Source organism: Sinohyriopsis cumingii, chromosome 7 (assembly GCF_028554795.1).
Source record: "Sinohyriopsis cumingii isolate HCF-2022 chromosome 7, ASM2855479v2, whole genome shotgun sequence".
Classification (NCBI taxonomy): Eukaryota; Metazoa; Mollusca; class Bivalvia; order Unionida; family Unionidae; genus Sinohyriopsis; species Sinohyriopsis cumingii.
In genome coordinates this window covers 24,147,444-24,162,220 of record NC_142967.1, presented here as the reverse complement: position 1 = coordinate 24,162,220, position 14,777 = coordinate 24,147,444, and the positions used below count along the sequence as shown (strand labels likewise).

At 34.1% G+C, this 14,777-nt stretch overlaps 1 protein-coding gene across 1 annotated transcript in view; it reads left to right on the top strand.

Annotated features, from left to right (window-relative positions):
• LOC149794898 (RRP12-like protein) overlaps positions 1-14,777 on the top strand; it is a 141,065-nt gene that overhangs the window by 69,723 nt on the left and 56,565 nt on the right. The window contains exons 17-22 of the mRNA XM_089964536.1: positions 149-260; positions 6,308-6,459; positions 8,409-8,476; positions 8,979-9,072; positions 11,427-11,585; positions 13,454-13,534. Coding sequence (XP_089820662.1) covers positions 149-260; positions 6,308-6,459; positions 8,409-8,476; positions 8,979-9,072; positions 11,427-11,585; positions 13,454-13,534 — 666 coding nt within the window. The remainder of the gene's footprint in view (positions 1-148; positions 261-6,307; positions 6,460-8,408; positions 8,477-8,978; positions 9,073-11,426; positions 11,586-13,453; positions 13,535-14,777) is intronic.

Here is a 14,777-nt window from a genome sequence, read left to right as displayed (position 1 = left end):
CTAAAATTCCAGGTGATTTAGAATGTGACAGTCATGTGAGCAACATCTTGACTTTTACCATCAAAGAGGATGCATTTAAAAAAAGATCAGACTGGGTTTCTATGTTTGTATCAGCAGGTTACCTGAACTGATTTTTTTCTTTTTTTAGTCTTTCAAAGGTATTGCCAAAGTTCTTGGAACAGCCATTAATGAAAGGCCTGATCTTCGCATGGATGTCATGGCATCCCTGAGGAAACTTGTCACACAGAGCCTTGAAAATGGTAACCATACACAAAGTAATGTGGAGTAGTAAAAACTGCCTTTCATGTACAAAAATTTCACATTACATTTTTTGATATCACACAGCATATCTCAGTATCACCTTTCTTTTGTAAAAAATCTATTGGGCTTTAAAGACTTCAGATTCGAAACACCATCATCCTTATTAGCTAATCTGCAGTTGTACTACCACCAGCATCAGTGTTGTCATCCATACATACAAAAGCATTTGGTGTATATATGTATATATTTATATATATATCTCCATTGCATCTACTGCCTCTGGAGAAGGGTTAACAGACCTTACTATGTACATTAGTTGTATATTCTCTGCCTTGTTTTGCATTTAGCTGGAGATTATGGTGAGGGAATGCATCTTGATGAGTTCTACACAAAAGTAGATCAATCGCTCATATTTCATGCTTCACTGGCTTGACTTATGTTTTGTATTTTTCTCAAGATCTATTTATGCTGGAATCCTCATAGTAGGTAATTGTTTACACCTCTGTTAGAATCACACACTTTCAATCAAAGAAGGTCACTATCACCTACATTTTGCCTTCAGTCGCCTAGGTTACAGTATTTTGTTTTGCTTGTGACCATATATGTTTTGTGCACATACTGTTGCACAGTGCGAGTTCAACCTTTTCTCCCTCGAATTCATTACCCAAAGAAGTTAAAACTCTGCTAACTATGAATCTCACCATCCCAGAAACAAAAAGTGTATGTCTGCCCCTTGCCTCAAGTAGGTGGCCACCTGTATTATTGCCCTATAATGTATATACTAGTGAATGTCTCAGTGGCTTCTGGCAATTTAGAGTTGACAAAAAGAGATGATCATTAGTCATATCTCTCCATGTGGTAACATTGCATTCCCACTTTTTCCGTCTCTCCCCTCATTTTGTTATGGGTACATATTGTGGAGGTTAGAAAGCAGGCAGTATTGGAGTTGCCACTTAAGTTTTCCTTGCCAGCCCCTACATCATTTTGACATCATAAGGAACCTTACTAGAGAAACAAAACGATTGTGGGCAAAAAGACTCAGGAGTTGTGACTTTAGCTTTCCTTGCCAGTCTCTATATCATTTTGACCTTGTCCAGAGCCCTTCCAGAGAAAAAACCCATTGTGGGCAAAAAGACAGAGTAGTGTGTCATAGCAGCCATAGTAACTTTGTAGCCAGGTGAACTTAAGCATTTTGTGGCTATGGAAATTTAAGGCTGCCATATGCCACTAACTTTCACAGGCAGACTAGGAGGGTTAACTGACAATGACTTACCATCCCTTCTGTCAGCTGCTGACATTCCTATGGGCACCAGACTACTTTTTCATTTCACCAAGCTTGGATCTACCACATAACAAATATGATTTAAGAGATCAAAAGTGTTTGAGAGGGACTTTGGAACCAATTCATCCAGCCCTTGCTATGTTTATCAGCTCCTTTTAAGACAGGTGTCCAGAGTGATCCACAAAGATGGAATTGTTACAGAAGTGAGTTAGAAGATTTACTTGTCAAGCAGGTGGTGGAGTTAGTTAAGGCTTTTACTCTTAACTTTTTCAGGTCATGAAAGCCGTTAGGAAATTGTGGCCAGTTGTAGACTTGAGCCAGCTTGATCAGTTCATGGAGATGGCAAGGCCTGTATGTCAGTTAGTGTGGAACAATGAGTATATGATTAATCTCTGTCAGACATGTATTTCCATACACTCATACACATGGTAACTCAAACTTCCTTTGGTTCATCTGACCTGGGGCCATGAGTATCCAAGTGTTGTAAAGTACTTATCATTTTATGGATCAATACCATTTCACCTCTGCGTGTGTTTGTGTCTTGGGCTCGGTCAATGTGGGTATGTGAGAAAGCTTGCCCGTAGCTTCTCGTGTGTCAGTGGTTCTTTCCTGGGTTTTCCTGGGTTCTTCCTCCACCATTTATACTGGCCACCATGTATAGCCTATTGTGTGCTGAAAAGTGGCAATAAACTCTATAACAATAACAACAATCATCTGACATGGAAAAGAGTACCAAATCTATGCATTCATTTGGCCACAAGCACAGCCCTTGTCTTATCACACTTCAGGACATTCTTCTCCATGGCATAAGTCCCTATGTGGTTGGCATTGTCCATGGATCCAGTCTACATGCAGTTTTGTTCTAACATCTGAGTTGTACTAATGACACCATCAAATTTCATTTTAAGAACAATTTGCCATCTATAGGCAGTAAAAAAAAAGACTTTTCTCTTACTTTCTTTGATCAACCTATCAAGAATGGCAAAGTTGCAGAACCAGTTCACATGCTGATTTTTTTGTTGTTGGTAATTTGAAGCACACTTAGAACATCTGCAGCTTCCATCAGATGCACTTCCTAGCAATTAAGATGAGACAGGAAGACATAATCCCACATGTGCTGGTTTAGCTACCTACTATCCAGGCAATTTTCTTGCCCCATTCTTGACAGCACAACCTTAATCCTGGGCATGATTGTATAGCTTTTGCTGATTCACCTGGGAAACCTTTACAGGTCAGGCAGTAATCATGTAGTCTCCATCGCATGAGTATAAATGAATAATCTTTTCTTTCCGAGAGCAGTGATTGTGTTCCTAGATGGTATGGGGATGTTCATTCTTTCAGAGAGCAACCTGTCTTGTACCTAGAGGTGTCATGGGAAGAGGTTGGATGCTCTTGCATTTCCCCATCAGTTTACATATTCTCCTGATATTAATGTGTTACAGTAATTTATTAATGGAGGAAGGCATTGTCTTTTTTAGTAAATTATGTTTAGAACCAGCAAATGTATGTAACCTGTTGTTTATTTTTCTCATGCTTGTACACATCTGGTTAATAGGTGGCCGACTAATGGGAGCAAGGGAAAAATATATAAAGAATTACTCCCCTTTGTATACATGATAAATTGACAGAAAGACATTATTTTGGTCTTTCAGGGAGGATTGGATTCAGAGGTTGAGTTGTTTTTTTGTTATCTTATTGTAATTAGGTGAATATTGTTGGAACAACATAACTTTATAAGAACATTTCCTTTCCATTCGCCCATGAAATGTAATCCTAAGTACAATGATATCCACTGAAAATTTGTCCACTCATCCACAAAAGGAGAAAGGTTGTCTTTCAAAGAGCAGAGTGGAAAGGATTATCAATTTACATAAATATTCATGTGTCCACCAATGTCCTTCAGGAAAAAGGTAGTGTCCTTGATGGACTGTAGTGAATGAGTGGACCTTGCTGTCTGTGGATAAACATCTGACTCAAAATCAAATGTATTCTGTACGATTTCACATTCTTAGATGCAAGTAATATATAGTTTTTATCCTCTGTCTTCCATATAAATAAACATGTAAACATATTCTGATAAAACTACATGTGTTGTGCACTTTATTGTAATATTACTGTGTAATGTACAGCCGTGTGTGTGCATGTTAAATTTTAACCTTGTTAATGCCTCCACTGCCATCAGCTGAAAAGTAACTGCTCTATCCATTCATCCTTACAGAGGTGAGATAATAATAATAATAATAATAATAATAATAATAATATGTCTTAGTCTCTGTTGGATCTAATAGAAACTATCCAGATAAACAAGTGCTAAATTAACAGCCAGAGAACAAGATCTCACAGTACAGTGGTGCCTTCTGATACCTGTCACTAGTGAGAGATCCAGTAGGATGCAGACTGAAGTACATATTGTAATTGAAAACAAAAAAAATCATAGCAACTAAACCCATAGTCTTGTTTTCTTAGTAAAGGAGTCATGTTAGTTTAGATGGTAAAGCATTGGAGTGTTAATTCAAGATTTATGAAAATTATACCTGACCCAGGAAAGCCTGGGTTAGTTGCCTGTGTGCATCCTTGGGATTTAAATCACATATGCTTGGCATGATATATCAAATATTGTGTTAAAAGTACCATAAAACAAACAAAAACTATTCTTCAGAAGAAAGAGGGATTACTGAGCTGTCCACTATGTCAGTTTTTGTGATAACACAGTGTAAGAAATTATTCTCATCACTTGGAAAACACTGGCTATTAGAAGTCTGAAGCTCCAGCATGAAAGAATTAAAATCTGTGGCAAGTAATATCAAGAGAACTTTCATCCTGCAGAAATGATAAAAACAGAAATGATAAAAATTGATTTAAAAAAAATTGCGGAAGGTGGCATTGGTTAATTATTTAAATGGCGGATTTGTTTTTATGTTCAGAGAAAGAGAGACAGTCACTCATTGATATCCAGCTTGTGGTATTGTGATCTCTTTTACATTGCAGCTTGAATCCTGCCTCATTTTTGTTTGTGAATGTCACATATCAAATCAGTACTGGCATTTCCTGCGAAATATTTTAAATAAACTGGATACTTATTAATATCACACATCAGATCATTCTTGGCATTTCCACTAGCCACACATTATTATCACACATCAAGTCATTACTGGCATTGCCAATAGCCACACATAAAAAATCATTACTGGTATTGCCACTAGCTACTCATCAATATTACACACAGATCATTATTGGCATTGCCACTAACCGCACATTAATAATAATAATAATAATAATAATGAAGACTTTGTATAGCGCCTAATCTTTAGAAGCTCTAAGCGCTTTACAACATTAGACAACACCTATAAGATAAAAAACACAATAATATTATTACAAAAACAAACACCATGAAATTAGAAAAACATTAAAAAATAAAAAACATGGTGAGAATATTTCAGGTAGGAAACATTATTAGGTCTTTAAGTTTGTTATTGCAGTCGAAATAAGTGAGTTTTGAGAGCCCTCTTGAATGTGATCACTGTGTCTTTGTGTCTAAGTTCAGTGGGCAATTCATTCCATGTTGCTGGGCCTTGGTATGCAAAAGAACGCTGTCCATATGACTTTGTTTTCATAGTGGGAATAATGAGTATACGATTGTCAGAAGAGGAGCGTAAGTATCTTGCTGGAGTGTACACATGGGTAAGATCGGATAGGTATGTTGGACTAGAGTCCGACAGTGAAACATAGCACAGAGAACAAATTTTGTGTTTGATTCTGGATCGAATGGATAGCCAGTGAGCAGCGGGAAGGTGTGCTCTGATCGTGGTACTCTAAGTATGATCCGAGCAGCTGTGTTTTGAACTTTTTGAAGTTTCTAAAGTAGATATTGAGATGAACCAGACAGAATGGAGTTACAATAGTCCAGTCTTGAAAGTACTAATGAACACACAAGTGTTTTAGTGGCATCAACTGAAAGATATTTGCGAATTGAGCTGATGCGTCTCAGCTCAAGATATGCAGCCTTGCATATGTTCATGACATGTTGGTACAACAAGAGAGTACTGTGCAGAGTAACACCTAGGTTTCGTACTGATTGTGTGACTTTAATGTTGGCATTGCTGATATTTATTGTTTGAGGTAAAGGATGTGAATGAGAAAGTCTTTGTGTTGTGATCAGAATGGCCTCAGTTTTATCATCATTCATCTGCAGCTTGTTACATGTCATCCATGATTTCACATCAGAAATGCACCTCTCTACACCTTGGATGGTAGCATCAACTTCAGTTGGGTGGCAAGATTTGTATATTTGGGTGTCATCAGCGTACAATTGATGAGACACTGGATGATGATCTATGACACTTGAGAGTGGCTGAGTGTACAGAATGAAGAGAACAGGTCCAATAACAGACCCCTGTATAACACATCAAATCATTAATGGCATTTCCTATAGCCACACATCAGATCAATATTGGCATTGCCACTAGCCGCACCTTAATATAAAACATCAAATCATTACTGGCATTGCCACTAGCTACAGATCAAATCATTTCTGGCATTGCCACTAGCCACACATCAGATCATTATTATCATTGCCATTTGCCACATATCAGATCATTATTGACATAGCCAGTACTTTCATTTTTTTATTTCAGGATTCAAATTAAATTTACATCTTTCTAAAAAGTTACATCAGAACAGCTCTCATATTGGAAATAATCACTTCTATGTTTCATAGCCACAAAATTGATATACATGTGTAATTGTACTTTATTTTTTGTGCAGATGAAGCCAAAATGGAATTGGCACGATTTGCAAAGAATTTTCTTCCAATTTTTTTCAACTTGTACACAACTGATCCAGAAAAAGAGAAAGATCCAACACGACTTGCAGTTTTGGAAACAATCAAATGTTACTTGCAGATAACAGATAAGGAGGTAGGAATCTGGCATTTCTTGTGAAAATCTTACCCACATTATTAAGTGTCAGGGATATATAGAATCCTTGTGTTTATTTTATATAAGTTGAATAATATTTTATATGCCACTGGCTGCTTGCAGTGAGTGAGATATTGTATTATTAATAAAATTTCATAACTACTACGTCAGAAAATTTTGGTAAAGATTTCTATTTATTAGATTTTCTGAAGGTTCATACATTAGTTAATGTCATTGCCATGTGACATAGTTTAGAATACTCACACATTGTGGCAAATGGTAAATTGTGATGATCGGTCTGTCCTTAGACCTTTAAAACCTCTGGGTAGAAATTCACCAAAAATTACGTTGCCCATGTGTTAACTGTGTACAAGAGGGTTATTATTTTTGGTTACCTATTCCAGGAAATTTCCAATAACCTTCAAATAGTATAGACTTTGTATGGACAGTGCACTATGGAGCAAGAGATTATGGTCTGTGCTGTTCGTTCTACAATGGTCCCTTGCTATAAAGCATTTCAGTATAGCGCAGTCCCTCTTACCTTAATGATATCATCATCAATTTGTTTGTGGGATGAATATTTGATGAATGGTTGAATAAAGTTCAATAATTAACTTACATCAATATAAGGAAATCTCACTTAAATGATAGTACATTTTAATGATTGTCCTGAATGGCATTATAGTGTTAGAAGTCAATGCTCTTAAAAGAAGTAACAGAAAAGAGTGAAAAGCAACAAGCTTTATATAATTCATCAAACAATTTATTTCCCTAGAATACAAAGTGAAAATAAAAAAAAGAACTTACAGTATTGCAAATTAAATCCCAGAATAATCCAAGAATTACAGACACAAGTCCTAATAATTGAAAGTAAAATAATCCTAGAATTACAGACACAAGTGCTTGTAATTTAAGGTTCTCATTAAACTTTAGTGGATATCCAAAATTGTCCAATACTGACATTGTTGATGTGCCTTTGATGGCTTGTAAAGTGTTTTGTTGGATCACAATAATACAATCCAAGAAGAAATCCTTCTTTTTGAAATTTTTGTATAAATTCATCTCTATTTCCTAGAATGTTATCAGAATAATTATGTATTTCCAGAGAAGAAATAATTTGAATAATTCAAAATCAAAATACTGTACACAACAATAACTTGATTCTGATTGGATGTTAAAGCACAAATGAATAATCTTTCCAGTGACAAGATTATATAGTCCTCTTCTTGACCTGGGGTCACAATTAGCATTTTCTATTAAAAAATGTTTTACTACCTAATGGAAAATAACCTTTATGAAACTTCTTAATGTTTAGAAAATAAAAAGTTAGTTATAAATTAGAAAGTCTATTAGTAAACTTATATTACCTGACTATGTTGGGTATGCCAGGTAAATTGTAGGGGAATTGCAACAGCCTTGACCCAGGCCCAAATAAACGTGTTTACTTCTATTACAAATGATCCTGATATTAAACCCATACACAAAGAGAACACTTTAGCTATGTATTAGTTGTTTACTGAATACAAGTTTTTAAGAAATCAATAATTTGGGTCAAGTAGAAAATAAATTTGATTTTGGACAAGGTTAAGTCGAACATATAATGTTACATATCAGTAGTATACAATAAAATTTAATTTAAAAAAAAAAAATCCCCCAAAAAACAATGCAAATTAAATATACATAACAATAGTGCGGGAGTTCTGTATTATTTCTGTCAAACATCATAGAGTTTAATCAGCCAGAATATTATGGGATGGCAGCTCTGAAAGGTGATATACACATAAATACGTTACATTATCTTTAATGATTTCCTTGCACATCAGTGTTTATGCACAACCTTGATCATTTTGGTTGCAGGTCTAATTTGAGTTTGTGTGAAGGACACTTCGTAAATATTTTATATACATTTTTGAGAATGTTTTTAACATCAGAAGTCATTTTCATTTCAGCTTATTTCTACTTTCTGTGATAATTGTTTGAAGAAACTTAATGAGGACAGTTTGACTCCTTTTAAAAGGTTAGTATTCAGATAACATAAGAAATGCAGAGGAGTTAACCACTTTCTGTCCATATCTATTAATTCAATAACCAACTCTCTTTATTGGCTATAGATCTGTTTTAATGTGCTGATGTGTTGGGTGTTTATGTTTTGGGTACGGCATGAATTTGTTGTCAATTTTTGTACACCTTTTCAGTATTAGAAATTCTTTTCCAGACACCATCTATGATTCTGTCCTACGAGCCACTAGAAAATAGAGGATCATATAAGTTTAGTTCATCAGAAGTCTATGAAATTAGTTGAATATTTTCACCTTCACTTGGAGATTTACATAAATTGTTAATGAGTTCAGTTTTGTTCATAAAACTCAACTAAACACTTTTAAAATATCTGAAAGGCAAGATTTTAAAACTGAAAAATCTACTCTGACAGTTTGAAATATGTACATGCTATTACACTTAATTGATTATGGTTCAGTACAAGTATTATTACTGAAATGTGCATTAACTTTCTCTTCCAGATATGCATTGTGTGATATAGCTGTTGCTTTGCTGCCACGTATAGGATCTGACAAAATAACAGCATTATATGAAGTGGCTGCAGCCAGTTTAAAGGTGAACATTTCTTTCTTTTCTGATGTCCCTTTTTGTTTCTGCTGTTTTCACATAAAACATGATAGAAGTATATAATTTATGGTGGCCAAGATAGCACAATGTCAAGATTTTGTATTGAAATTTAACTTAGGTACTTTCTGCAGGCAGTGGATAGTGTTTCAAGGAACCATTGTTGTTATTGTACTTTAATTTACCACAGCAGTATATACTCTCCAGTGATGTACCACAAATTCATATTTATTCATGTAGTACTGGTGTGCTGGTGTGTTTGAAGTTTCTGTTACCCATAAATTTAAAGTCCTAATCAACACTGACCCATTTGTGAAGACAATAGTGACCTCTTTCCCATTCAAAGAATTTAAGTAGCTATATTAAAGTGTGTTTTTGAAAATGTGTGAGAATTAGGAGAAAAAAAACCCTGAAATTTTGATGAATGCAACCATCATGAAAATATTATTATGGAATGGTTGCTTAAAGACTTGTGATGTCTAGTTGGTCTTGGGTGAAAATGGGCCCAATCTGATCTCCATTATGGCTACCACAGCAGCCATTTTGAAATTCTCATTATTGTTACTTCTGCATGGAAAGTCAGACATGGTATTTTAACCAGAAGGCTTCTTATGATGTTTAGTTGGTCCTAAATGAAAAGGGTATTGCTCACACATTCAGTATTGCTGCTAGTGCCTCTATTTTGAGAATCTTGTTATTGCTACTTGGAATGGATGGTCGTATCAACATGGGGTTTTAATACAAGACTTATGATGTGTAGTTGGTTCTAAATGAAAATGATACCACTCATACATCCATTATAGTTAACACTGTGGCCATTTAAAAAATCTCAATATCACTACATCTTCTGAAAGAATGATCATATCAGCATGGGGTTTTCACTTAAAGACTTATCATGATGTCGGTTTTCACTTAAAGACTTATCATGATGTCTAGTTTGTCATAAATGAAATTTTGTTTCTTTTTTTTCAGACGAGTTAATGAAATTCACAGTATTTTTGTCATTGTTTCTTTCTTTCAGAATAAAATAAATAAAACAAAAATTACAATGATCTCCTTTCTGTGTAATAGGTCATAAACTTTTTATCAAGTTTTACTTTTGTGATGTCATAGAGACTTAATTAAAAATAAATTTCAGCATTGTTTCCTTAATCAACTCAGATCATTCAGATTCAGTTGTTCTGTATATTTGATTTAATTATATCTGATTTAATATATATTTATTTCAATTAAATTGTTTGTCAGTTTTAAATTTTATTTATTTTTCATTACTTGCTATTGTAATGTAAATTTATTCACTGGAGATGATACTTTTTCCAGAATATAGTTTGACCTTGACTGTTCATTTTCATAAACACCAGGTGTTGACCTAGATCCTGACCTTGATTCAAAATTTGTTGGCTTATACAAAATTAGTAGCAGCCTCATAAATAAGTTCTTTTTTTTTTTAAATGATTGGTTGTTGTTGAAATCATGATGGAAGTACATGTTTAAGATGTAAACAGTTTTTAAAATTTTATTTCTTAGAGTAAAATGATTGGTTTTCCTCAGGGCCACTCTGGGTGTATGTGATCTTTAACAAGTAAATAATTTCAATGAGGTTCTGGAACATGATCACGTGACCCCTTTTTGCATTTTAGAATACGATATAACCTTTGTTTTGGAGAGATATTCTCAGTAGTTGGGCTTTTTCTTTTACACTGGAAGGTGTATGTTGTACTGTTTGGAGTTATTTCAAATTACTTAGATTAAAAGGGATTAATTATTTTTTTTCCTGGAAAATATGTGTGCTCATGTGAAATTCCTGAACAAAGACAGCTCTTATAAAAATTTATTTGGATTTCCAAAACCGGAATGATATTACTTGTTTCTACAAGGAACTGTAGACGTCAACACTACAGATTACAGCATACATCATCATTTTCCATCATGGATTCTTTGTCAGGACTCACACTTGAAATCATTAAAACATTTTGTTATTAGAACTTCAAAAATTTTATTTGTGGATTATTTTTGGATTTGATTCTTAAAACTAAGTTCATTTTTTGTTAATTTTTACAGAATTTTTCCAGTAAAATAAATTATTTTATGTTTTCAAAGCTTGTTGTTTTCACTCTTTCTTGTGTTATTGTTTATTTGAGCCTAAACACGTAACACAGTTTTGGATAAACTCAACTGAGCAGTAATGAATTTTATTTGTAATTGAAATTGGCTTGTTAATTTGGTTACATTCTTATCTTTGCATGCAAGAGATAAAATTGCTGTTATAGAATTGACAACTCTATCCTGTACTGGTAACTGAATTTATTACTTTATACTGTACTGATAGTTGTTTTCTTTTGCAGAGTGATGACAAGAAACTTCAGAAAAAATCATACAGGATATTGGAGGAAATTTGTGCTGGGAAATCCCAAGAATGTCGGGACTTTGTCAAAAGTCACCTAAAAACTTTACAAAAGTTAATGTCATCCTCTCTTGCTGCATCTAGTCCCTCATCTAAAGCAGTAAGTTTTAAATAATGCTAATAAATTATTTTCCTGTTATATTTAGGTAATTGGGGTTTGCCTTTAATCCTGTTGTATTAAGGTTATTGGGCTAAGCTTGCCTTTAATTCTGTTTCCTCAGTATTTTTTGTTGTTGTTATGGTTTGAGCCATTTTTCAGCAGTACATGGTGGTCAGTATATTTGGTGAAAAAAGAACTCACAAAATCCCCGGGAAGAGCCATTAACCCATGGGATGCAACTGACTAGCTTTCTGATATACTGATGTTGGCTGAGTACAAGACATAAAACACTCAGACAGAGGTGAGATGTCAGTGATATGCAAAGGTGAATTTGGATTGCCGTATACAACTTGGATACCCAGGACACATTTTTTGTATGTACTGTGATAAAATATCATGCACACATCTTGAGGATTGCTACTCATTGTTGCAAAGATTAGATCACAGTGACCCATCTCTCTGGTATTTGATACATGTAATTTGAAATCGAAGTATTGTTGCCTGGATTGTGGACTTCTTTATAATCTTGCATGACATATAATGTTATCAAAAAGTGTTAAATGCAAGCTTGCCCCAGTCTTTTCAGTTCCTTTTGTAGGCAGCAAGATAATTGCAAAGGAGAGAAAATATCTGTCAAAGAAATAACTTTGTATAAAAGTTAATTCCCATGCCATCAATGCATTTTTCAGTGTCACTGTGGACCTGCATGTGTATATGAGAAAGTTTGCCAGTAGCTTCCTGCAAGTCATTGGAATCATCCCAGGGTGTTCCCTGGACTCTTCTGCCACAAAAATATACTGGTAGCCGTGTATAGCTTATCATGTGCCGAAAAATGGTACTAAACCCAACAAAACTAAACCATATCACTTGATCTTCAGGCAATCCCATAAATTTTATCTTTCCTTTTTAAGCCTGGCATATATATTATAAGGGCCTCGTTCACCATCCATCTGTCTGTTACTATTTGCTTTGTAATGATTGAAGATACTTTCATGATGACTATACTGTTTTTGAACCATAACTATGCCCCCCTGCCTGAGGGTCAAGGTCATAGCAAAGTAAAATGTATCCCTGTACATTAATAACTTTTTAATCGGTTGAAGATATTTCATTGAAACTCTGCACAATTACATACGGTGATAAGGCAGTTGATCAGGTATCATAGCCACGCACCATGCCTCAAGGTCAAGGTCACAGTAATAGAATGAATTGTGACTATGACCAATGTATCCACATGACCTTTGAACCATTGAAGATACATTAATGAAACTTCAACCAATTATGTCATGTATAGTCATTATGTTGTATATCATAGCCACATCCCCTTCCTCAAAGTGGTCTCAGTGAGGAAGAATGTATCTTGTCCAGAGTATACCTTCAGAACCACTGAAGATATTTGAATGACACTTCATCATGTTATATAACATGACTAGACAGTCTGTCTTAATGTCAAAGTCAAGTTCAGGGCAAGAGTAGTATGAATCAATGATCTCTGTCCATGTACAAGGATAACATTTAAACCACAAGATATTTTAGAGCAACTTTAGCCAGTTGTATACCATGATTAGACAGTGTTTCATATTTTCAGTCATGCTCCTTGCCCCAAGGGCAAGATCACAGCAAAGGGTAATGGTAGTCAGTGGCCTGTTTCCTTATCTATGCTGTCATTTTTTAATCTCTACAGGTATTTTGCTGAAACTTTACCCATGTCCACATATTGTCGGAAAATAATCTAGCTCTTAGCTCAAAGGTTGAAGTCATTAATAATGAAAATGTCATTAGATGCATGTGTGATGTGCTATTTGTGGTACTGTTGTGTTTTTTTTCTTTGACAAATCACTTGGATTCATGAATCTTTTATTTTCCAGCCCCGACTGCGGTGCTTGATAAACATATTTAAGCATCTAGAGAACAGAGAACAAAAGTTTCTTGTTGCAGTTATACCAGAGGTTTGTCTATCATGAGCTTTTGTCTTCAGATAATCAGAATAGATGTGTGATCATTCACCTATTTAGCAGTATAATGTCATGTCATAAAAATTATGTAATGTACCCACTAGATTTAAGTTTACATTATATAAAAATAATGTGTCATGGCTCAGCTTGACACCTAAATTTAAACTTTACATTATATAAAAATAATGTGTCATGGCTCAGCTTGACACCTAAATTTAAACTTTACATTATATAAAAATGTTTCATGGCTCAGCTTGACACCTAAATTTAACTTTACATTATATAAAAATAATGTGTCATGGTTCAGCTTGACACTTAAATTTAAACTTTACATTATATAAAAATAATGTGTCATGGTTCAGCTTGACACCTAAATTTAAACTTTACATTATATAAAAATAATGTGTCATGGCTCAGCTTGACACTTAAATTTAAACTTTACGTTATATAAAAATAATGTGTCATGGCTCAGCTTGACACCTAAATTTAAACTTTACATTATATAAAAATAATGTGTCATGGTTCAGCTTGACACCTAAATTTAAACTTTACATTATATAAAAATAATGTGTCATGGTTCAGCTTGACATCTAAATTTAAACTTTACATTATATAAAAATAATGTGTCATGGCTCAGCTTGACACCTAAATTTAAACTTTACATTATATAAAAATAATGTGTCATGGCTCAGCTTGACACTTAAATTTAAACTTTACGTTATATAAAAATAATGTGTCATGGCTCAGCTTGACACTTAAATTTAAACTTTATATAAAAATAATGTGTCATGGCTTAGCTTGACACCTAAATTTAAACTTTACGTTATATAAAAATAATGTGTCATGGCTCAGCTTGACATCTAAATTTAAACTTTACATTATATAAAAATAATGTGTCATGGTTCAGCTTGACACCTAAATTTAAACTTTACATTGTACAAAAATAATGTGTCATGGTTCAGCTTGACACCTAGATTTAACTTTACATTATATAAAAATAATGTGTCATGGCTCAGCTTGACACCTAGATTTAAACTTTACATTATATAAAAATAATGTGTCATGGTTCAGCTTGACACCTAAATTTAAACTTTACATTATATAAAAATAATGTGTCATGGTTCAGCTTGACACCTAGATTTAACTTTACATTATATAAAAATAATGTGTCATGGCTTAGCTTGACACCTAAATTTAAACTTTACATTATATAAAAATAATGTGTCATGGCTCAGCT